Here is a 23,717-nt window from a genome sequence, read left to right as displayed (position 1 = left end):
ACCAGTTCGAATAGTTTCGATGCGGCACTTAATCACGAGATTCCTCGAGAATTATCAATGTTCGATTTGTTTCCCGCCGAAGTGGTTCAAGAAGCCTCTGATGCACTTTTTAACAAAAATTGAGGGAACGCCATCAGGGCTCGGGGAACTAGATGCTTTCAGCTTCGAATTTGCTGCAAGAATAACAGCATTGTCGAAGCAAATTCGGTTGATGGTTTGTCGCCAACCAATACTCAAATGATACAGAATTATACACAAGATTGCGTGACATTTACATTTCGAATGTCACACTTCGATTTCTGTACACCATTGTAACCAAATTCACGCAATTATGTTAGGAGCAGCCCCCTGCTAGTCGGCCATTTTTTTCAAGCCAACATCTCCCTTTGTTAAAATTATAAAACAACCCAATGCAAGAGCATGGGAGACATGGGCCTAGAAGCGACATGGCCCATCATATGTTCACTACTATCAACGTATGTGCATCAACATAGGGATGTAGCCCCCTGGTTATGAATGATCGACTCCGCACGAAATTTCGTAATTTGTTTCTCGCATCAATAAAAACATTATATGTATATGCAAATTAAAATTAATTATAATGGTTTTAAAACAATTTAAAAAATGCAAAATTTCAATGAAATTGCCTTTGGTTCGGTTCAATTCATTTTCGGGTCCATTAATTTTTCTTGGATCGGTTTCAAATTCTACAGGTATTTTTGTTAAGGTCAAATAAACTTCTTCAGCCCAGCGCTCGTTGATTTGGCTATCTTAATTTTTTTTCTAACAAATCGCGGCCAAGCTAGTGTCCATAACCGGGTACAAAAAGTGGGTCACAACCGGGAATAATGACACTTCGGCAATGACATACACCTCTAAGGCACAGATAATGCATTTTTTATTCATCTTGTTTCAATGATTTCAAGAGAACAAATCAAAATACAAAGTTTGGCACAGCAAAAACCGCACGCGTCAAAAATGGCAAATGGCTTACTGCCGGGGACACTCCCTATTTTTTCCCAATTAAAAATTGAACATGGGTGGCCGGCCTCGTATGAAGTAATTTTACTTGTTTACATATCACAATGTGCCTCGTCTCTATTGTATCCATCAGTTATCTAGACCTCTAAATCGAAGTAACTTGATGTCCTTTGAAATAGATGTTTAACCTCTGAAGTGCTACGATTGTACCAACTTATATAGGAAATTCCTACGTGACCGCCCAAACCCACCTATGACTCCGGAAACAAAAGTCAGATCTGAATGAAATTCGATAGCACTCAATGGGAGTTTAGTATTTTTTATTTGAAATCAAATTTGTCAAAATCGGTCAAGATTTTGCTGAGAAATCGGTGTAACATTAACATCGGAATTTGGCAGTGTCTCCGGGACCATCAGGAAGCGTCATAGAAGCCAATGTAATCAAGCCACTTTTTTATTTATTGATCATTTGTGATCTAGACCCGCAAATTCAAGTAATGTTGCATTTATTTTAATATGTATTGTATCATTTAGATGCCTTGATGGTACTAGTTTATAAGAGAATTCAATGGGCCTCCGATCAGAAAAAATCAAAAGCAACGTATGAGAATGTATACCTTTTAGTTGAAACTAAGTTTGTGAAAATCTGTGCGATCTTCTCAGAGAAAATTGAGTGGCTTTTTAATATACACTCTCACACACACAAACATTTTGCAGTCCCGACAAACTGAATCGAATAGTATATGATACTCAGCCCTCCCGGCCTCAGTTGAAAAATCGATTTTTGGAGTGATGCTATAACCTTTCTTTATATGAAATACGCATATCTTCACTTTTAAATATTTTTATTTATCAAATTTATAGTAATGTGCTTACTATACTAGCACAACTAACCATGATATTCGGCATTATCTACAGTACTTTGGCCAATGATGCTATTACATTCTCATGCATAATCGGTTGTTGATTGTTACGCATTCTACTCAAGATTTGAGCGTTAAGTGTTAAGTATCCAATTCAGTTTCTGAAAAAATAGTTCAATATTAATACATAGAATCTTATTTTAATGCAGCTGTTTATTTGTTGTTTATGCAATATTAAGTTGAATGAAATGAAATGACGACACTTTATTATTGTTTATCCTCAATACAAATGTGCACCACGTTCTCCGTCAGCAACCTTTGAGCACCCTTTCCATACTTTTGTTAACCCTTGTATATTTTTTCGACTTGTTGTTAGATAGTTATAGCGATACCAACGAAATCACTAACATCGTGTACTGATCTCTCAAAATTCACAGAAGAACTTCAAACTATAAAGGACTCGGAAGCTAAACTCAAACTACAGTATGCCGAATCTCAACGCCGGGAACGGATCCTGGCACGACGGCTCGCCGTCAAGGAGCAGGAAATGCAAGATTTTGCAGTAAGTTTTCAGATCTAGACTAAGGCGTATTACATTGTGCTCTACAATACCCGGCTCTCTTCTGTCCACAGAGTCAAATCGCCGAGCTTAAAACCGCCCAAGCACCTGGTCAGGCTGCCCTACGGTCTGCCCTGCTCGATCCGGCCGTTAACATTCTCTTTCAGAAGCTCAAATGTGAACTGCAACAAACGAAGGCCAAGCTGGAGGAAACACAGAACGAACTGTCGGCTTGGAAGTTCACGCCTGACTCGAACACGGGAAAACGGCTGATGGCGAAGTGCCGCCTGTTGTACCAGGAGAACGAGGAGCTCGGCAAGATGACCTCCAACGGAAGGCTGGCCAAGTTGGAGGGTGAACTGGCACTGCAGAAGAGCTACAACGAGGAGGTGAAAAAGTCACAGCTCGGTAAGTGTGTCGATCGTTTCCAATCCATTTCCATCTTGAAGTCGGGTTTTCTGCCGCCAGGTACTTTGACATGGCAGAGTATATATTGCTTGTTGTATTCTAGCAGTCATAAAAGCCTCCTCCACTGTTTTCACATTTGACACCGTGTCGTTGTCATTCCTGTAGTCTTCACAGAAAAATAAAACAACCCAAAGAATAAGTTCTTTTAACTAAAATGTAGGTGCTTTTGAGTTTTGCGTCTCTTTTGCACTTATAAGCATTGTCAATCCCATAACAAGAGATTCGACTCAGTCAAGCTCTTCCGTGGAATAAGGTACTTTACTTCCTTTAACTTAAATTTAAGTATACTTAACTCAAAAATGAGTTAATACCTCTGGTATTTATATCCACGGTACCCCACATTGTGTGATGTGCATTGGCATCACATCCAATGATAAAGGGCTTGTCTATGCTTCTGCAGTACTTTAAGAGGGTATCGATTTGAGAATGTGGCGCTGTATCCGCATTGCCAGGGAAGTAGGCAGATGCGATCACAATCTCCTGTTTTCCCATAGCCGTCGGTGCCTCCACTGTTATTACAACGACGTCTCGTTGAATGAATCCTGTAATTGGCGAGAATTTTATTGCTCAGTTCATCAAAACTTCAGCTCTTGGAGTTGGCTTGTCGTTACAATATACTATCTTGTGAGCTGAGGAATTTAAGCCAAAGATTTTGTGCTTATTTTCCCACGGCTCCTGTAGAAGAGCGATGTGTAGGCGCTCTTTGGTGAACCTTCGGGGCATGGACGCTTGTGGCACCTTTTGAATTGTGGAGGTAAACTTGAATGCAGCTAATGTTGCTCATTTTTGCGGTGTTTCTTTGTCGTCGATTTTTGAGGCCAATGTTTTGTCCTCTTTATTGTATCGACGGGTAGTCACCGGCTGTGTGCTGTTCGACGTTCTAGTGGCCTTTTTTGGCGCAGTATTTGCTTAGGCTCTTACCGTTTGCGCACCTTCGCCTACCGGGGGTTTTCGATCCTTTCCTTGCCTATCAGTTCGTGATCCGCATACAGTAGGGCACTTTTGTGTATTGGTCGAAAGACGGGCTGCTACCGATGCACTCGTTACCGTTGTTGTAGGCTTGCTATGATCTGAAGTCCGTCGTGAGGTACTTCGTGTTGGGTCATCCACAGGAGCTTTTACAGTCCATGCTTGCCTACAACTTTTACGTTCGGCGAAGACCGGGGCCCCCTTTAGCTGGCGCCTTTCCAAGTACGTGGTTCAGCTGGTTGTGTTGGGAAGTTATCAGTTTCACTGAAGCCTCATCTACCGCCAACAGGAGCTCTACCGTTTTGAGGACCATAGTTCTCTACGCAACCCTCCAGCATTCTGTGCTGAAACTGTCGTTCTGATTCTGCACCAGGCGGAGAACACTCCCATTGGACCTTTCGATGCTGTCGGGGAAATATCCGAAGAAAAGAGCTTGTTTTGGAATCTAACGCTTCAACGGCTTCCAATGGTGGATCTTCCCAGGACCTGATCGCAGCTGTGTCATCATGCAGCCACTTAACTGTATCTTTGTCTACAAAAGCGATTTCTTTGTAGGTGCACTTAATAAACTTAAGTGTCGGATTGTTTGAGCTCTGCTCCATGACGCTGATCGATCAGCGCGCATCTAGTAGCATTCAGCTGTTCATGGCTGAGGGTATTCGCACCAGTTTTGAGTGTCTGTCTAGAATCCTAAACTTTGATATTTTTCGGTCGTGATTCCTTCCTGCATCCATTATTGTCCGGCGACTCCGTGTTCGTCGAACGCTGTTGCTTGGAAGGTGCCTTCCCTATTGGAATTTTTACCAACTCTAGCGCTTCAGCGGGTTTGTGGCCGTTTCTCAACAGCCACCCATAGTGTTTCTTCGCCGCTCCGCTTAAGTAACGAGTTTTTCCTGTACCTTTTGTTTTATTCTCGGAGCCCTCCGATCCACCGGTTGCACCGCCGGACAGGTCTGTGTCCTCCCTGGTCACTGTCCGATACTGGTCTCTATCTGGAGAGTTGAGAAAGGACAAAATGCAGAACACATCAACCTCCAATGAGCCGCTATTCAGCAGCTCTCCAAGTTTGCTTTCTGTATTCTTAATGCTTTCCGTTTTGTTCCCTCGAATAGCTAGGGAAAGAAAGTCAACCCTGTCAGAGCCCCGCTTGACAGAGTACGGGCAAAAATACTGTGGGATGCGCCCTGGTGCCCCACAGGTTCCGTTCGCGGCATGGTATTTGTCAACACTCCGGATCCCAGTCCTAGTTTTACGTAGGGTTGGGGTTCAAAGTGTTGATGCCCCCCGCCATTCATCCCTCGGCACGGGTCGCATCAGAGCTTGGATTGGGACATAAATTTTACAGCTCGGGCTACAGCAGAAGGCTGATAGTCCAGCCGACGCCGGTATAACGACCAAATGTCATCGATAGACTCACGTGAAGGCATGAAGTAGGAAACTTATGAGTACGATGTTATCTCACCATTTGACGGCACAGACATGGTGAATAGAAACGCAGTGGGTCAATTCTTGGCTAAAATGCTGCGAGAGATTTCAACCACCACCGGATACCACTCGGCTATCCGGTGGTGGCTGAAACATGTTACGAATTTACAATCTTCCAAATAATGAATTCACTGTAGGATGCACGTGACTTGCTTCCATTCTTGTGTGATGTAGTAATTATTTACTCACTGTCTTCCTAAATCTGTGATAGGAACCGAAAGAACTATATTTTAGACGATTTGTTCTTTGTACTCTAGTTTGATGCAATAGAAATCAGTAGCGGCTGGCTCAAATGGCACGTTCCCCACATTGATCGGAGATCTGCCATTATTTGTCTTTTCGTCATTTCTTGATAAGATGGATTGAGAAAGTGGCAAGGTTGGGGATAAAGAAAATAACGACACAGAGAATATAGACAATGTTGTGAACTAAATCCTTGACGGGTTGCACTTACAACAAATCCAACATTCGCGACGTTACCTTACGCTGTCATTGGGGTTCTTCCATTTCGCGCGTTGATGCAGCTGACCGAGATAATCCCTGGACCAACATTTCCAGAAATTTTGAACTGAACGACGCATTTCCTGGAAACGTGATAATCGCGTGACCTTGAGATCGGTGCAATCGAGTTCGGGAATCGAAAACATTGGTTCCCCGATAAGGAAGTGTCCAGGTCGTCTGAATGGTCTGTCAGGGCTGTGAGAGGCCGAGAATTGAGTATGCTTTCGATGTGAACTGCTGCTGTGATCAATACATCTGCCGTGAACGATCGACCACCAAAGATACGGCGGAAATGGAACTTAAATAACTTGACTCCGGCCTCCCAGAGTCCCCCGAAGTGCGGAGACCGAGCCGGGATAAAATGAAACGTGATTCCCGACTCAAGGCAGTAGTTTTCCCAGTTATCTGTCTGAAACTGTTGAATGTAGCGTCTGCGTAAGTCCTGCATCTCGCGATCAGCACCAACGAACGCAGTACCATTATCACAATGCAACTCAGTCAAACGCCCACGATGAGATACGAACCGTTTAATCGCATTTATGCATGCGGCGGATGTTAAATCGGGAACGACCCCGAAGTGCACTGATTTCACCGCCATGCATACAAAAACCGCAACATACATTTTAACGTCGGCACCTCTCCCTACTAACGGACGCACATTGAACGGCCCACAGTAGTCCAAACCGAACTTTGAGAAGACTAGAGCAGGAGTTACTCGAATCGATGAAAGTGGTGCCATCTGTTGTTGTGAAGGTGATGGATTGCAGCGAAAACATGTGATGCATTTTCTCACTGTCCTGTGAGCAAGTTCTCGGCCTCGAAGCGGCCAAAATCTTTGTCGACTAGTTGCCAATAATAAAGACGGGCCGGAGTGTGCCGTCTGAAGATGTAATGATCGCGCAATCAATTCCCCTTGTTTTTTAAACGACTATCAAGTCGCAGCAATCCATATTCGTCCAGTATCAAATTCATGTTTTTGAGAGGCGAATTATTCCCCAAAACAACAGTGTGGTTAGGTCGAATGTTTTTCAATTCAAACTGACGAATTTCTTGGGGAAATGTAGTAGTTGCCTGGCATAGTCGAACTAATCTTTTCAAAGCACCTTCAATATCCTTAGAATGTAGACGTTCGATGATGCGTTGTTGCTTTGAGATCTGACAATTGTTGAAAAAACGTATACACTAAGCTACAACTCTCAGCAACCTTCCAAGCTCCGAGTAATGCTCAAACAAACCATCTTCGAGCGTGACTGTTGTTAATACGACCATTTCCCGTCGTTCAGCATTTAACGTTCTCTGTGTTGGTGCAGATAGACTTGGCAATATATTTGGCCAGGGTTCGACCATATTCGAAAGAAAGGTAGCAGCATGCAACAACAATGTCATTCAAAATCTGGCTGGGACGTATCGCACGAGACACTCGATCGGCTGGGTTTTGCAGTGTTGGTACATGTCTCCATTCGCATCCTTTGGTGAGTTGTTGCACCTCAGAGATAAAAACCTTCCAGGGGGAGCGAATCCAATGGAGTACAATCGTCGAATCCGTCCAAAAGTTGCAGCTCCGGTGAAATCTGTAGTAGTTCGAACCTTTTCCATCAACTGACTGCCTAATAAAGCAGCGCAAAGCTCTAGACGAGGAATTGTCAATGGTCGTACAGGTGCGACTCGCGATTTCGAAATGAGTAGTCGTGTTATCACCTGTCCCTCCATGTCTGGGCCCGTAACATGGATACAGCAACCGTACCCTTTCGTGGAGGCGTCGCAGAAACAGTGTAGTGTATACTCTCGGTTGATGTTCCCTACGATGCGTCGAGGAATCTTTAGTTGCTGCAGATGTATTAATTCTTGGCGAAATCCAAACCACCAAATCCGATCTTCCTCGGAAACCTCTTCATTCCAGCCAATCTTTTTCACCCAGAGACGTTGCACGAATATTTTCGCGCTAACTACAACTGGTCCGACTAATCCGAGCGGATCAGAAAGCGATGACATATCCGATACCACAAACGTTTGGTCACGATGTCCGTCGTCGCCAACACTGGAATTTTGAAGGCCAGTTGGTCTGACAGAGGGTGCCACAAGAGGCTAAGGGTTTTCAATCCTTCTGCACGTCCAATCTCCAACTCTGAAGTAACATCCCACAGCTCTTGGGGAACATGCTTCAATGCTGCTAAGTCATTTGAACACCACTTCCTTAGTGAGAATCCGCCAAGCGAAAGAAAACTACACAGCTCGGTACAATCTGCTCCGACCTCATCAATGTCGTCGCCACCAGCTAGAACATTGTCTACGTAAATACGCTTCGTAACAATTTGTGCAGCCCGAGGCAAAATTTGACTCTCGTCTTTCGCAAGGTGATTTAAGACCCTGGCAGCATGATAGGGTGAACTAGATAAACCATATGTGACGGTTTTCAATTTGTAATTTGTTGGAACTTGCCGTCTTCTTGATGCACATTTTTTCTGCGTCTGCCGTGAAAACAAATCGAGGCCTCCGAAAATTCGTCACAGTAGCCAGCAAAGGAGGTTGCACTGTAGGACCATTGTGGAGAACATCATTCAACGAAAGCTTACCTGCTCCCTTACTGCTACCATCAAAGACGACGCGAATTTTTGTCGTGCTACTCTCAGGACGAAAAATGGCATGGTGGGGGGAGAAAAAACTGCGGGCCTACAATACGTGAGCATTCCTCCATATGTCCTAACTGCTCGTAATCTTCCATGAACTGTGTATAGCCTTCACGTAAACGCACATTTCCCGCAAATCGTCGCACCATCACCAGGAATCGCCACAATGCTGGTGTATAAGAATCCTCTAATAGGGATATCATAGTTTCTCGAAATGGCAGCCGAACGATGTAACGTCCATCCTTGTTTGTGGACACTGTATCTCGAAAAATGGGATTCGACTTCTTGCTCTTCCTGAGTTGGCGATTTTCCGATGTGGAAATTTCCGATCTCCCACAAAAGCTCCAATTGAATATTCAAATCTTGTTCCATGGCAACGTGGCATGCCACCATATCCTTGTCCGTTGTAGCGAGCTTGCCTGAAACAACGTAGCCTAGAAGAGTTTTCTGCAACAGAGGAAATTCATTAGCAAGAATGAACTGATGCGGTTCGATAAGGGTGTAAAACAGTTCCGCTCCAATAAACAGGTCAACTCCACGGCTGATATTAAATCTTGGGTACGCTAATGGTATGTTGGGGGGAATTTTCCAATGAGACACATCTACATGTTGACTAGGCAAACAAACTGTCAACTTTGGCAGCACCAGGCAGTTCAAGGAATGTTCCAAAACGAGAAGAAATAATGGCATCCACTCTATGGTGTACAGTGACAGCGGCCTGGCCTATACCGCTGATAGGAAGGTTGATTCGAGAGCGCTTCAAGCCCAATCGTTGACACAGTGCCTCCGAAATAAAATTGGATTGAGATCCACTATCCTGGTATGATGAGTTTTACCACTGATATCCTGAATAGCAACAACAGCTGTTGATAGAAAGACGACGTTATCCTGGCGCTCATTCACTTCAGTAAGAGTCGTAACGTTTCCATGTGGGTGGTACGAGAAAGCTGGTTCTAACGCGACACGATTGGATTGTTCCTCCACTACCAACGGCGAAGTGCTGTGCTCCTCATTTGTACAGATAGCCGTTGCTGCTTGGGTGACAGCTGACGAATGCCTTTCCTCTCCGTGTGGTACCGTTGCTACTGGTGGTAGGTGCAGCAAAGTGTGGTGTTTTTTAGCACACGTTCTGCACAAACTGCTGTTACAATCCCTGGCCATATGCCCACCGCGCAAACAATTTATTCATAAGCGATGGGTTTTTGCAAATTCGAGGCGTTTGTTGGGTGCTTGCCTTAGGAAGGTTTCGCATTGGGTTACCATATGTGGCTGTTTACATTCTGGGCATCTTGCAACATTGTCGGAGGCCACATGAGACGGAAGCGGCTTACCCTTATTCATTTTAGAGTTAGAGCCTGTAGAGGGCGTACCACTAACGATCTTGCACTTTTGCAGCGTACGCGATCTTTTATGGATAAAATCTAGCAAGTCACTATACTGAGATGCTTCTTCGTCCTTACACCTGGTGTCCATTCCAACAGAGATTTTTCGTCCAGTAGACTGCTCACTCGTTCCACTAGAAAGGAGTTCCAGTGACTCTCCGGTTCTTCCAGCTTGTCCAAAATACCAACATGATGGTTGAATTCGTCTGCGACCTCAGCGAGACTAGCAGCGGAATCCTTGCGCAAAGAAGAGATTTTTAGAATCGCCGACATATGTTGCTTCACGAGAAAGTTGACATTTCCATAACGAACGGTGATAGTCTTCTACGCGAGCGCATAGTTGTCTGATGTTATCGTAAGGCAAGCTATTAGCCGGGCAGCTTCGCTCTGGAGGGAGCTGCGCAGATAGTGCATCTTTTGTACTCCCGAAAGATTTGTATTAGTGTGGATTTGAAAAGGTCTCTAAATTCAATCCACTCCTCCGGATTTCCGCTAAATTCCGGAATGCGAAGTTCAGAAAGCTTCACCGATAGTGTGTGGTTAGCAAGAGGCTGATGTCCTACAGTTGTTACGATGGGATTTTGCTCTGTTGAGGGTTGTGGCAGAATGGTTAGCAGCGCTGCCTTCAGCTCGTAGTACATTATTTGGAACTGCAACCGGGTATCCAAAAAACTCTCCACTTCATTCTCGAGTACTTCGATTTCCTCCTGAACACACTCGAACTTTTCCCAGAGGTCATCGAGGTGTGTGATCCTAAAGCCACTTGATTTGTCTGGTCCAGTGTAAATTCCGTTTAGAATTTCTGAATGAGTTCCGCCGAACCAAGAATATTGCTTCTCCGCCGCAACAGAGTTTCGTAATGGAGAGAATGTTTGTCCGGAGTCGATTTCGAGGAAGACTTCCTGGTGGCGACTTTCTTTGGAGCCATTACAAAAATGGTATATAATTAGCCAACTGCTAATTCGATGTGGCTTGGACACGTGGCAAAACTTAACCTCAACTGCTGGATTTGCTGCTTGACGACGGCTTTTCGGGAATCCGTAGCAATTCCGTGTTGCAGGGTGTCGGTCGACGGCGAGAGTGAGTTGTCCAGTTTTAACCAACTGGGTGCGAGAGTTATGTCAACACTTTTATGTGGGAATTCCTCCCGGGTTTCGGCACCACATTTGTTGTGAACTAAATGCTTGACGGGTTACACTTGCAACAAATCCAACACTCGCGACGTTACCTTACGATGTCGATTTTGTTCGCGTGAATTCGAGAGGTTAGCAGGTACTAATGGGCCTCCTCATTATCGATGAGAAGAAAAAGACGTGGTGTCCCTTACGCATTTATATTATAACTAACTGATATAATTCATTTGCTTGCCTTCGCGGCATTTGAGTGTATAGGTAGAAACCAGCGTTTGCCATTTCCTGTTACCAACCAAATCGCACATTCCTATTTAATTTACACTCTTATAACTATCTAGGTGTATATAAATTTATTTCACAATTTACTCAATTTATTTATTTTGGATTGTTCTTATTTCGGCTTCACAACAGACAATACGGAAGTCTTCTCCGCTCCCAATGGAATAAAAGACACTTCTCAACGAGCGGATGTATCAACACCCTCGAGGGGATATTGAGATAACAGAACGACAAAACTGCCGAAAAGATATTGTCATTCAAATACGGCTTAAACTTATAGCTCTTTACCACACTGGTTTAGGGATAATTGCTTTTTTTCCCCCGGAGACTTGTACGGAGCAAAACTTTCAATCGCCCGAGGCTTTTCCAATCACTTCGCTCGGAGGATCGAAGGGCATTTCTATATACTTTGCGAGCCAATTTAAATGCCTCCGACCCGCTCCTGCGATTTCAAGCTCCTCCACATAACTTTTTGAGTCGAACAAGTTCGGTTTTCATCCAAGGTGTTCCTCTAGAAGCACGCATAATTCGAAGCGGACAAGCCTCTTGGTATGCTGCTACTATAAGTGAGTTTGTTTCGTCCACGACCTCATCCAAGTCACTGAGAGTTTCAATCGTCGGAATATACCTATGAAACCTAGTCGCTAAACCCTCTTCGTAGAGGTCTCTGTTCGTAGATTTGGGATTACGATATGTGGCGATATCTAGCGAGATGTTTAAGTGATGAAAGACGATGTACTTATGATCAGGTAACGACAGTTGAAGTTTGTTTTGTACGAGCCAGTTTGCAAACTCATGCGTAACACCTCTTCTCTGCCAGCTCGTGTAAATGTTGGGCGATTTCCTACATGAAATATGTGCAGATTCGTACTACTTAAGTATTCCATCAATTCGGTGCCTCTCAAATTAATGGGCCCTATTCTCACAGTCACGTCACTTAGTGACTAGAAGGAAATTTTCTAGTCACTAAGTGACGTTAGAATATGGCCCAATATCTCAGCAGCCTCAAATTAAGTGGTGCGCATTTGCATCACCGCCGAATGTGAGGGGAAACCCATTTCTACCACAACATAATACAACCCTTTTGAAATCATCAGAAGGTGATAATTGATTATGCTATTATGTTCATAACCCTCACTGGAGAATAAATTTGACTTCTGTAATATTGATTTTATTTACTCGCAGTCTTCCCAAATCTGCCGGTGATAGGAACCGACCTATATTTTCGAAGCTTTGTTTTTTGCACTGCAATAAGTTCAGGACACAAATAACTCTTCAACTTGAATGTTCTTCAAAATTTATTTTCCACGCTGTTCTGTGTGAGAACGCTTTTTTGTTGATTTTGAAAGTCGTTTTCTCACAAAATATGAGTTCTCGTTTCCGAAGAACACCCGAAACGTTTTCGAGAACGAAAAAACAAATGGTTCAACCCTAAAAAATCTTTCTGTCAATTCAGTTTCCATTTTCATCAACACAATGTCATTAACAATTTGATAATCTTGAAATAGAATAAGACCAGATAGAATTTGTGAGATCGACCAATATTTTGTGTTCCCATCCTCAACCAATATTAAATTCTCCTTATCTACTTCATTACAGAGCTGGACGATTTCCTGCAGGAGATGGACGAGGACGTTGAAGGCATGCAGAGTACGATCGTGTTCCTCCAGCAGGAGCTGAAGAGCACCAAGGAGGAGAAGGAGGTACTGGAGAAAGAGGTTATTCAGCTGCGAACGTACGTCAACGGAGGCGGTAGTGGCAGTGGCAGTGGCGAGGACGGTTCGTCCCAGATCGATACAGATCCGGACCCGTCCGCTGCGGTTTATCTAGTGAATGGAAGTACCAAGTTGAAGCAAAGTTCAAGTGATCAATCAGAATCGTTGTTGGTGTATCAGAATCGGACGCACTGTGGTGGCAATAATAGCAATTCCGGGTTGTTACAGAACGGTGGTGATGAGTTAGTTAATGAGCAAGAACAAACGATCGGCAGCGTCGTCGTTGGTGGCAGCAACAACAGTAGCAGTAGACTTAGCGGTAATAGTAACACTAGTACTGGTAGTAATAATAAGAAAGTAAATAACAGGACAGCTAAAACGGTTGGTGGCAAGAAACGAAATTACACTGAAGAGCAAGACGACGAGGGGGCTGCGGGAAGTGAGGATGAAGAGGACAGTGGTCACTACGATGATGGTTCCAACAATGGTAAGATGTTGGCTCCCGACAGTCTCGAACTGCAACAGCAGGAAGAGGAGCAAATCCTTGTCAGTAGCAATAAGCGCATGACCCGGTCCGGTAAAGGTAAGGCCCCACCCAAAACGTTGAGCGTGAAAAAATTGCGAAGGGCGTCGGTACTTTCGGCAGAACCGACCGAGGATGACGATACGACCGAGGGATTTCCTTCGAACGGGGCGAACTGAACAACCCACCAAGACACCACCAGACGCCTTACCGGCGACCGCAACGACGTGAGACTCCCATTCTTACCGTGTATTGTGGGGTATTGTTTATTTTTTTTAAATCGAAAACGCGTTGCCCCGAGAAAAAGAAATAGAAGGTTAGAATTAAGAGCCGGGATAAAAATCCTTCTAAAGTAAAATAAAATCACTCAAAAACACATTGAAATTAGAGCTCTAAGATTAATTACAATAATAATTATTGTACATTCGAGGAACCGCGAAAACTGAAACCGAGCACGTTCGGCGAACCATCATTTCGCCCTCACTACTTTCGTCATCGGTTAGCGAGAGGGATGTAGTAGAAGTAAAACCAGAACTAAAATGAAGATAGTGACATAAAGCAAAACAAGTATCGCAAACAATACAGTGGAAGTTTTTTTCGTTTGTCAACATTTTTAGACAGCTAAGAAACTTTAATTTTAAAATTGTAAATCAAACAACAAAAAAACAACTTCATAAAACAATGTGTAGTAATATAAATTATTTCGAAAAATAGAGTAAACTATTCGTAAAATTAGTTTTACATTTCAAAAGAATTTTCTTCGAAAATATCAAACTACGGTACGGAGTGTTATGATTCAATGAAATTTTATTCAAGTGAAAAAATTCAAATGCCAACGCATCCTAATCAGTGGCTGTATTCTCAATGATGAATGCTCGTGCCAAATTCCGCGCACAAGCCAGCCGCAGCAGCTTGACCAAATCATCTGTGCAGTTATTCAGTAAATTAGAGGAAAATTTGCTAATTAACGCTTGGTTGTTCATATCGTTATCGCCGCTATCGGTTTCCATTCGGTTACTGCCCTTTAGCTGTTCCTTACGCTTCTCAATCATCGGCACCAAGTCCCATTCGAGGTGATGCAGAATAGTATAGGTTTCCTTAGTTGGAATAACGGGTTCCTTGAACTCGAGAAGCGGAATAGTGTCCGCCAGGAGCGACGGCCAGAAGCTGAAAGAGAAAATATAATAAAAATTAAAACTTGGTTTTAGCAGTGTGATCGGTTGATTTTTTTCTTGTTTATCTCAATAGAACTGACAATAATTGCTCTCCCAGTATGAAATCTACTCGACGTCCAACAAACTGCTATAAAATCATTCAATATTTGATGACAGTTGCACGATTCTTTCCAACGCACGCATGGACGTAATTATCTTCTTGCCTAATATTTCAGTATCTGTCACGTGATGACAAAAAAATAAAGAATACTCACTAACTGGGGGTGATCTTCGAGTCCAAAAGATTGATCAGCAACTCAGCCGCCTGCGCGAACGAGCGCTCTCGGTAGAACTGACGAAAATCGTAATATTTCACCAAAAAAATCAATCTAGGCGAAATAAACATTTTCGCGCCAATATTTGCGATCACATCTTCGCACATGATCTCACCATAGTTACAGTAGTGCTCCAGAAAAATGTTCGCCACTGCCGTTACGTAGAAACTATCCTTCGAACGAATCGCCCATTCCAAAGCATTTCCGTACAATTTATTGGCTAGATTTCTTTTCACTAGCACCTTACAGATTTCACTTTCCACTGAAGCGAAACCATTTTTCTTTGCCGCACTGATCAGTTTCATTGCCTGTCTCTCGTTCTTGATTGGCATACGTGCCAAAAGAGCTTCTCTTGCACCCAAACCTTCCGTACTGGAAAACTCCAAATAATCCAAACCGGATTCCCACAGCGAACAATCGCGAGACATTAGCAGGCCTCCGAAATCGTACAGCAGTGACTCTCGAAACAGTTTTTCCGAGTTCTGATCCTCATTACTACCAGTGGAAAGCGTTAGGTGGCCACAGTGGTACAGCAAATCCACCAAATGAGTAACGAACCACTTGTTGTCGCAAATGTTTTGTATGTTATGAAGCACTTGTGGTAAATTATTTTCCATCACCGATAGAATAATCTTGTCCAGGTACTTGTACGTTGGGTTTGTTCCACCGGTGCTAATCCACTGTGATAACCAGTTGTTTGCAAAAGTACCCAGCTCGTAATACTTGCACGTAGATTCAGTGTAGAACAAATACCCTGGGAAAAATTCATACCAACACGAAGCGTATTTGCACTGTTCGGCCCATGCTCGACGGTCACCAATCACGAGCTGCAATTAAAAGAATTTTACAAAAAAAAAACAGTTTCATTTGAAACGACAAACACCATGTTCTTACCCTGACAATTTCCTCCAGTTCCGGTTCTGCTGCCAAAATGCCCGCCTCAATTTTCGATCTTGCATTTGCTGTCCAGTACTGCCACTGCGATTTGAACTTCTGAATCGATAATCCACCGTAAACGCTAAAAACCGGCATCGTTTGCAGAACCTGTTCGGCCACTTCAAAGCAAACACTTTCTGAGTTTGTGTGCATTTTGAGCAATGCCCGGGCTACATTGAGTTGTCCTTGTATGATCAAACCTTTCACCACCGGCCAGTAGTCATCGCTGGAATCAACCTCTCGCCCCTGTTTGAGCAGTTCAGCCGCTAGTCGTTCCGATGTTGGAAAATGGAACCGTACCCAATCCAGCAAATTAGGGACCACGGCATTAACTGAAGTAGTATCGACAATCAGGATTTCAACCAAGTGCCATATACATTCCACCGAATAGAAAATGGTCACATAGTTCTGGTACTGCTCTACGTCCGGCAAATTCGTGGAGGTTAGTACATCCTGTAACTTTTCCAGGCAAGCTCTGATCGCACTACGGTATGTGCGCGAAATCTTTAAATAATCTATCGATGAACCTGAAGAACTGTTTTTTACCAGCTGTAGGTTTAGAAAAATATTGCTGCATTCTGTAACCAAGCTGCGAAGAATCGGTTCGTCCAAAATGAAGCTTGACGTTAAATGATACACATTGACGGATGATGTGTTCGCTGGACGATTCCTAATAGATTGCAGCAATTGATTGCTGTAGGCAGTAACCGAAATTTTGTCCTCAGTAATCCAAGCTGCCGTTAGTCCATGTCGCTTGCCGAGATCGCAAGGGATAGCCTGAAGTTGGAGTAATTCAATTGTGGCACAATTTCCTTGACATAATAGTGTAATACTGGCAGGCTATCGTGTTGAATAAAATCAAAATCCCTAACTACATTTACTTACGAATGTCGAACAGCCTTCCCGTGAGGTCATGCCGTGACGATATATTTCTAATATTTATTATAAAAACAGAAAAACTTTCCAAATTATCGCGGATAGGCTACATAAACTGATGGAATAAACCGAATAAACTCAACAAAGCATCTCACTTTGCGGGTACTTGCACTGATTAAACGACTTGTAACACCACAAGTAAAGAGGTTATGTTTACAGTTGGTTGTCAAATCTAAAACGGTGTTTGCCCTACCTGTTCCCGGGAATATTAACTCAATGTCGTATTCAAGATGGAGAGAAAAGTAGGATCATTTTACGCTTTTGAGTATTAGTTTTATACTTCAAGAGTGCTTATTCGAAAGGTCCTAAGTGACATTGAGCTCGAACTGATAAAAACGAGGCTGAAGTTTCATGGACCTAAAATAAATCCCTATTAGAGAACAAATATGTGTTTTGATGGAACAATTATGCCAATATAGTCCAACGACTATGCTATTTATGTGAATAATACTAAAACATGAAATGTTTAGTGCTAATGTAGTTTTTAAGCGCTTTAGAATGATGGGTCTTTTTGAAAATTATAGGACCTTTCACATAGGTCTTTTTTTAGGCCCAAGAATCATATGACGCAGTACATAAGGCTTTTTTCAGCAAAGTTAGCTCTTACGACGAATATTGAATTTCTTCAAAGTTTTCGTCAGAATGAGCACCAGAATACGAATGTTCTTCATTACTATGGTAAATAGTTGCACTGGATTTAAAAGAAGTCTTGCAGAAAAAAAATTGCGAGAATCTTTAGTTTATATTAACAAACCATTGGCTGGAAGTGGTTAAAACCAACGAATGGCATGTTACTTTAGAATAACTAAGCTTTCCAATTATCATTTAATTTATGATACCTTCTAAATTCAACTTCGAAAATAAGTCGCATGAACAGAAGAAAATAATTTCTTTTATTTTGATGCTTAGGACGTTTTTACTATGTGCAGTGGGAAAAACAGAATGAAATGAATCTTGCGTCGTTTTTGCATAGCGCCTATGAACATGCGGAGGTTTTGAAATATTTCACGCATAGGTCTTTTCAATTTAAAAGGTCTCAAGTGCAAAATTTCGAAACATGATCATGAAAACTTTGCGACTTTTTATATAATGCTTATTTTGATGAATACTGGGTATAATGAACCCTGGTTTTCGCTATTCGTTAGCTATGTTGTAATCACATGCTGTGCTGTAAATAACTCAGTTTGCTTACATTTGTCACTAAGGACCATTTGAATCAGCACTATTGACTTGTAAAATTAAGCATGGCGGCTGAGGCCCTTGAAGTAAACATACACGCAACCTAGGGGCAGATTACTTGTGATGCATTTTTAAAAATCAGCTAAATTAAATGCATTTCTTTCCATCAAAATAGAAATTCGTAATGTATTTTGCGTTGCGTGCAATATATTTTGCTTTGCGTGTAAGACGTCAAAACCCTACAAAAAATTAGCCCTACATTCAACAAAACATCGAACAAAGTGAATCAGCGTAGGACGTTTGCTAAACAATTTTTTCTACGAGGGAGTGCAAAGTTGATGCAAAAATGGAAATTAAATGCATTTTTTCTAATTTGATGCAAATTTATTATACATTTCTAGAGTGATCTGCCCTTAGCACGCAACCGAAAAACCACCTAAAATTGAGTACTTTTGTCTCAATCTTGTGGTATCGTGCAGGACGGTAAAATTAGGTAAACCGTGTTGAAGGTAGTTTCCATTTAACTACGGCAAAAATCATAACTCAACCTTGAGTTTACTTAAATTTAAGTGGAATTTACCTAATTTTGAGTATACCCCAAACAACTCAAAAATACCTTACTGAACGGAAGACCTCGACTGAGTCAAATCCCTCGTTTTGTTTTCGACAACACTAATAAATGCGAAAGCGACGCGCAACTCAAAAGTACCTAAATTTATGTTAAAAGAACTTATTCTGTAGGTTATTTTACGGTTGCGTGTAGACATCCGAACGAGCATCCTAATTCATTGGCGCACGATGAAAAGTGAGAAAAGGCCGAGCTTCACATCGGATCTACCGATTAGAACACTTAGGGACACTTTTATCCCTAAAAACCGATTAAATTAACTATGACCGAACCGAAACAAAACTTATGGCAACAGAAAGGCCCACTACGTCATTTGTTTGTGCTTTTCTTCTTCATATCCTCTTGTTTTTTCGGTTTCTTCAAAGAAAAATGACAACTGCACTCACACATAGAAAAAAATGAGCACACCTGTATCCGTCTTGTGTCGTATTAATAGATGTGGCAGAACACACGGTTTGCCAATGTTCGAAACCAAAAATTCTCGACCCAAAGCTGGATGTAGATCGCAAGATGGCGCGAGAGGTCAAATGATGATGTTTTTATAAACCCAATCAATATTCTAACGGAATATTATTTCTTGTAATGAAAAGTAATATTGATGACGAAAATAAGTTTCCTACCTCTGGAAAATGTATAGATGGTAACTTTTTAGTTGCATCAGTAAGAATTTGTACTTCCGGTTTCAGTTTATACTAAAATGAAATTCCGAGATTGAATTCTCAATAGAAGTTATGATAGTGGGCGAAAATCTCTTGATTAAATTTGATATGTTGACGTCGAGGTCGAGGTCCACTGATAAATCCAAATTTTAGGTATACATTTTTCTTATGCAAAACAACAAACCTGACTTCAAAAATACCAAAATAATTCTGGATCTCAATAAATCGCAATAAAATATCGATTTCGACTAAATGTTTTGAAGTCAAACGAAAAAAACAAATGTTTTCTTATAACTTGCATTTTTTTTTGTAAAACTATGTCATGTTTATCCTAAAACAATTTAAATAAAACAACCATCCAATATCATCAATGCAAGAAAATAATTTCATCATCATTTGACTGCTACCAATAAAGAATTGGCACATCGAGCAGATAAGTTTCACGCTTAAGAGCCAATAAGTAAACAACCCAGAAGCACAACGGGTAGACGCCATAGCGTTCACACGATTCAATGGGAACTGAACGAACGGTTTGACGTAAATCGATTGATTCTGATATCACTGACACTACTAAATGCAATCAAACCATGCACTGAGAGCAAAACGATAGCATCTTTGTCCCGAATTTCGTTGTTGTTGGAACTACTTGCCAAAGTAGCAGTAACTATACAATCGGTAATGCTAAATTTCTGTATTGTAAATGTACTAGAAAAATAGAATACCACTTAACTGTGCTGTTGATATTTATGACAATTGGAACATCCTCACCGCAAAAATATTTGTCACCTTAAAACTTAGTATAGAATAGTCTGAATCAATATGAAAAATAAAATTTTAAAAAATGTTCATTTACCTTAAATATAACAAGCGTCATTGTTATAATTACTTTTCCGGCTATTTGTTCTCTGCACAATATATTAATAAGCTGATATTACGTTAAAGCGATGATCTCAAAAGCCATCGTATGGTTGAGTCCCTGCCAGGAAGGTATTTAGTTGCCAAATATGAGCAGCCTAATGTGTCCACACATGCATGTAAAGCTAATAATTATACCCACCTCTGAGTATATATTGATATGACTGAAAAACGATGAGTACACTATTGGCTCATTAGGCACGATCGTGAATAAAAGGGGTTAGTTGGATCTAGACACTAAACCCGGTAACACCATCTTTTCCAATGAGAAACCCCCTGAACACTAAATATACTAACTTCAATACAATAAGAATCACTTTCTAAGTCTTACGAAACAGAAGTTTTCGCAGTGGAATGCAGTACTTACACACAGAAAAAAAATATTGGAAAAATAAAAAATTTTAAACTCTTAGCAAAAAACAACATACTCTTAGTTGACAAAAAAAATTTGTTTTGATTACTATTCTTCATCAGCTTAAAAGGAAAACTTTTATTTTGATTGTTATTCTTGATTATTTAAAAAGTTTTGCTTTCAACCTAGTAGCACAGAGAACAGACGTCCATCTTCAGCATTCAACTTGCGTAAAAATCTCAAACGGTTTCGAAGGTAGTTGGGATATCCAAACCAGGTGCGCTACTGTCGTCATGTTTTTGTGGCTGAGTTCGACTGAATTGACAGCGGTTATTCCTCTACCCAGTCAAACTAGTCCGGAACCGGTTCGGTCTTCCAGTATGGATTCCAGCTCAAATGCATCAACCGATTGAGTCGGAATCAGTTGTTTTCTTTGAGCAACATTCCATACTGAATCCATTCAGGATTTCGAACCGGTTCCGGAATGGATTTAACGGATAGTTGGGATAAGTTAATGTGGCTGCGATAGTGTTTAACGTATATTAATTCAAATGTTCACACACGTTTTTTAAATATTTTTGTTCGATCATAGATGTCTTTTCTTTGTGCTAATAGTAGGAGTTGGTTGTTTTTTGCTAAGAGCGGAACCCTAATAAAAAAAATATACGCGAACTTTAACCCATATATTCCAACGATTCCACATATTGTTTGGATTATACCCTGAACAGGTCGTTAGGCTCTTGGATCATAAGATGTTTATTAGGGAACACTCTTTTACCAAAAAAATTTTCTTTGTGTAGAGTTGGTTTTGCTTAATAATATTGCGCTGGGCGAGTAGATACTTCAATTTAATTTGACAAATGAACCTCGACGTCTTGAAATCATAAATGTATTGGGTTTTTAGGTAAGCTTGAAACCAGAAAAAAGACACTAAGATGAGGTTGTTGAAATCATCAGCGACGATTATTATTTTAACAAAAAAAAATGTGTATCATAAATAAACTAAGAAAAGCTTGATGAATTTACAAATGCTAAATTGGCTGAAGCTCGCTTTAACCCATTACTATCCATCCATCTAGTTATATTGACCTGCGTCTTCTCAAAAACAGCAACGATATCTCCTTTTCAAAAACTTGTCAAAAATGTAAAAATCACAATTTTCTATTCATTACAAACAGGCCTTGGTCATGATGACTATGCTTATTACTATACCAAGCCTTCCACTTATAAAGGTCATTCATGCAGAATTTATTGTATTAAGTCTGTTCTAATGACCCTGCCACCACTAGTTTTCCGATCTGAATAGCTCACACCCTTGCTCTCACTTGAGTACTATGGCTCCAAATTTTCCCTACTCAGTAATCTCTAGCTAATTGAATGTCATTGAAATGTAAAAAAGAAAATGTGACTACATATAATCGAAATAAAAAAGTAAAAAATATAATATTTATTTTATTAAAGTTTGTAGGGTAATCGCTATTGTAAAATTCTGTTCGGAACAACTTTAAACTTTTTCCATAGTAAGCACAAACATTAGATTTGCAGGATATACTGATAAAATGTTGACAAAGTTATATGTGTTTGCAGTAATAATCGAAAGCGAATCAGATGATGCCCTCATTTGCAGATTGGACCTAATGAAAAAAGTCTTCATTATTGCTCTCAAATAGGGATTTGTTTTAAATCCCTGAAACTTTAACCTCGTTTCTTACACTTCAAACTGAATGTCACTTAGAACCTTTTGAATAAGTACTCTTAAATTAATAAACCTAATTCCCGGGAATTCTTCCACAACAGGACAGCACCCGCACGCTAAAATGAGGCAACCTATAATAAAAGAAACTATGCGCCTGCTGTCTTGTAATATTTTGGTTGGTTTATAAACAGTAGCAAAACTTTCCGGCCGTTGAATCAATATTAAATAAAATTTTTGAAAGGCCTATCGAAAAAACTATTTTGTAGTGCATCCTTTGCGGATGATCGATGTAATGGCAACGGTAAAGGAAAAAACGGACAGTGAATGCACCGAGTGGTCACCGGAGGAGGAAATTCAGCTCTTTTTCGCCATGGACGGTCTAAAACCGATTGGAATAAATCGTCACTTTTTTATTGTATGTGTCGTGGAGCGGCTCTCGAAGGCACTGAATCGGGAAATCAATAGCGATGCGGTGTGGTCTCATCTTAAAACAATGTACAATCTCAAAGCGCTGAACGAACAGGAGCAACTTCCGTTCCCCAATGAGGAGTCCGATTTCTGCCTACCGGAAACAGATTTCTCTCTGGCGATCAAACAAAAATCAGTTGAAGAGCAGAGCGCGGAAGAGAACAAAAAATCCGAAGTCAAGCCAGAATCAGTTACGAAATCAGGTAGCTATAGTTAAATTAATTATAATGGATGCAACTTATGACCGAAAATTGTACTCACAGTCAAAGACAAGGAACAGTTGGACAAGGAAAAGGATAAGCAAAACGACAAAGAAAAGGACAGTAAGTCAGCAAAGATGAAGGCTGAAGTTGCAGATAATACGCCCAAGCGGCCACAAAAACGTACCCGAGGATCGATGTCGCTTGAGCCAAATGCTGGCAGTCCTAGTACACCACAGGGCGTACAAATAACCAAACGAAGGCGCATTTAGTTGAATAGTATTAAAAATTAACATTGAATTTATTATAGTGTTGATATAAACCGCACGTGTAAGGATAAATGTTGGGAAAAAATAATATTATGTTTGGCACCTAGTCACTTGTATTTTTAGTAGTTTAAGGAGGTATTCTGGTAAAGTTGAAGCGAGTATATAAAGTCCTTGTCTTCAGCTGTACCTCCGCCTAATTTACATAAAACCTTTAACAAACTACAAATGAAGAGATTCATTTGATCCATTTAATAATCATAATCCGAATCATACAAACATGGTTGGAAAAGCTATCGACTTATCTGAACACGGCTCAACTATTGAAAAGGTTATTTGTTACGAAACAGTATTGGCACCATGTGGGTGAAAGGAGAACAGTGAGTCTAATTGTGTAAGGTATGCAAACTAGACTCGATGGAATTATCGAAGATAGTCAGAACAGATGCATTTGGAGCAACATTAGATGCTGCTTCAAACCGCTCTCCACCTCTGGCAGTTTTCACGC

The 23,717-nt window shown here is 41.2% G+C and overlaps 3 protein-coding genes across 4 annotated transcripts in view; 2 read left to right on the top strand and 1 right to left on the bottom strand.

The window, feature by feature from the left end:
• Nucleotides 1–14,217, top strand: part of LOC131686926 (pre-mRNA-splicing regulator female-lethal(2)D) — a 45,098-nt gene extending 30,881 nt beyond the window's left edge. For both annotated transcript variants that reach the window (XM_058970957.1, XM_058970958.1), the window contains exons 3-5: nucleotides 2,282–2,406; nucleotides 2,478–2,811; nucleotides 12,847–14,217. In XM_058970957.1, the coding sequence (XP_058826940.1) occupies nucleotides 2,282–2,406; nucleotides 2,478–2,811; nucleotides 12,847–13,664 (1,277 nt within the window). In that variant the 3' untranslated portion in view covers nucleotides 13,665–14,217. The remainder of the gene's footprint in view (nucleotides 1–2,281; nucleotides 2,407–2,477; nucleotides 2,812–12,846) is intronic.
• Nucleotides 14,218–14,274: 57 nt separating this feature from the next.
• LOC131686925 (nuclear pore complex protein Nup75) lies at nucleotides 14,275–16,992 on the bottom strand. The gene is made up of 4 exons (XM_058970956.1): nucleotides 16,796–16,992; nucleotides 15,869–16,687; nucleotides 14,915–15,801; nucleotides 14,275–14,652 (listed from the first exon to the last, which is right to left on the bottom strand). Exons 1-4 carry the CDS (start codon nucleotides 16,823–16,825, stop codon nucleotides 14,328–14,330), a joined length of 2,061 nt encoding a protein of 686 aa, XP_058826939.1. The 5' UTR covers nucleotides 16,826–16,992; the 3' UTR covers nucleotides 14,275–14,327.
• A 5,448-nt stretch (nucleotides 16,993–22,440) lies between these two features.
• Nucleotides 22,441–23,373, top strand: LOC131689457 (MRG/MORF4L-binding protein). The gene is made up of 2 exons (XM_058974553.1): nucleotides 22,441–22,946; nucleotides 23,007–23,373. The coding sequence occupies exons 1-2, from the start codon at nucleotides 22,556–22,558 to the stop codon at nucleotides 23,213–23,215; spliced, it is 600 nt and encodes a 199-aa protein (XP_058830536.1). The 5' UTR covers nucleotides 22,441–22,555; the 3' UTR covers nucleotides 23,216–23,373.
• The last annotated feature ends 344 nt before the right edge of the window (nucleotides 23,374–23,717 follow it).

Source organism: Topomyia yanbarensis, chromosome 3, assembly GCF_030247195.1.
Source record: "Topomyia yanbarensis strain Yona2022 chromosome 3, ASM3024719v1, whole genome shotgun sequence".
Taxonomy (NCBI): Eukaryota; Metazoa; Arthropoda; class Insecta; order Diptera; family Culicidae; genus Topomyia; species Topomyia yanbarensis.
Note: the sequence above shows the minus strand (reverse complement) of the source record. Positions and strands in the feature narration are given on the sequence as shown.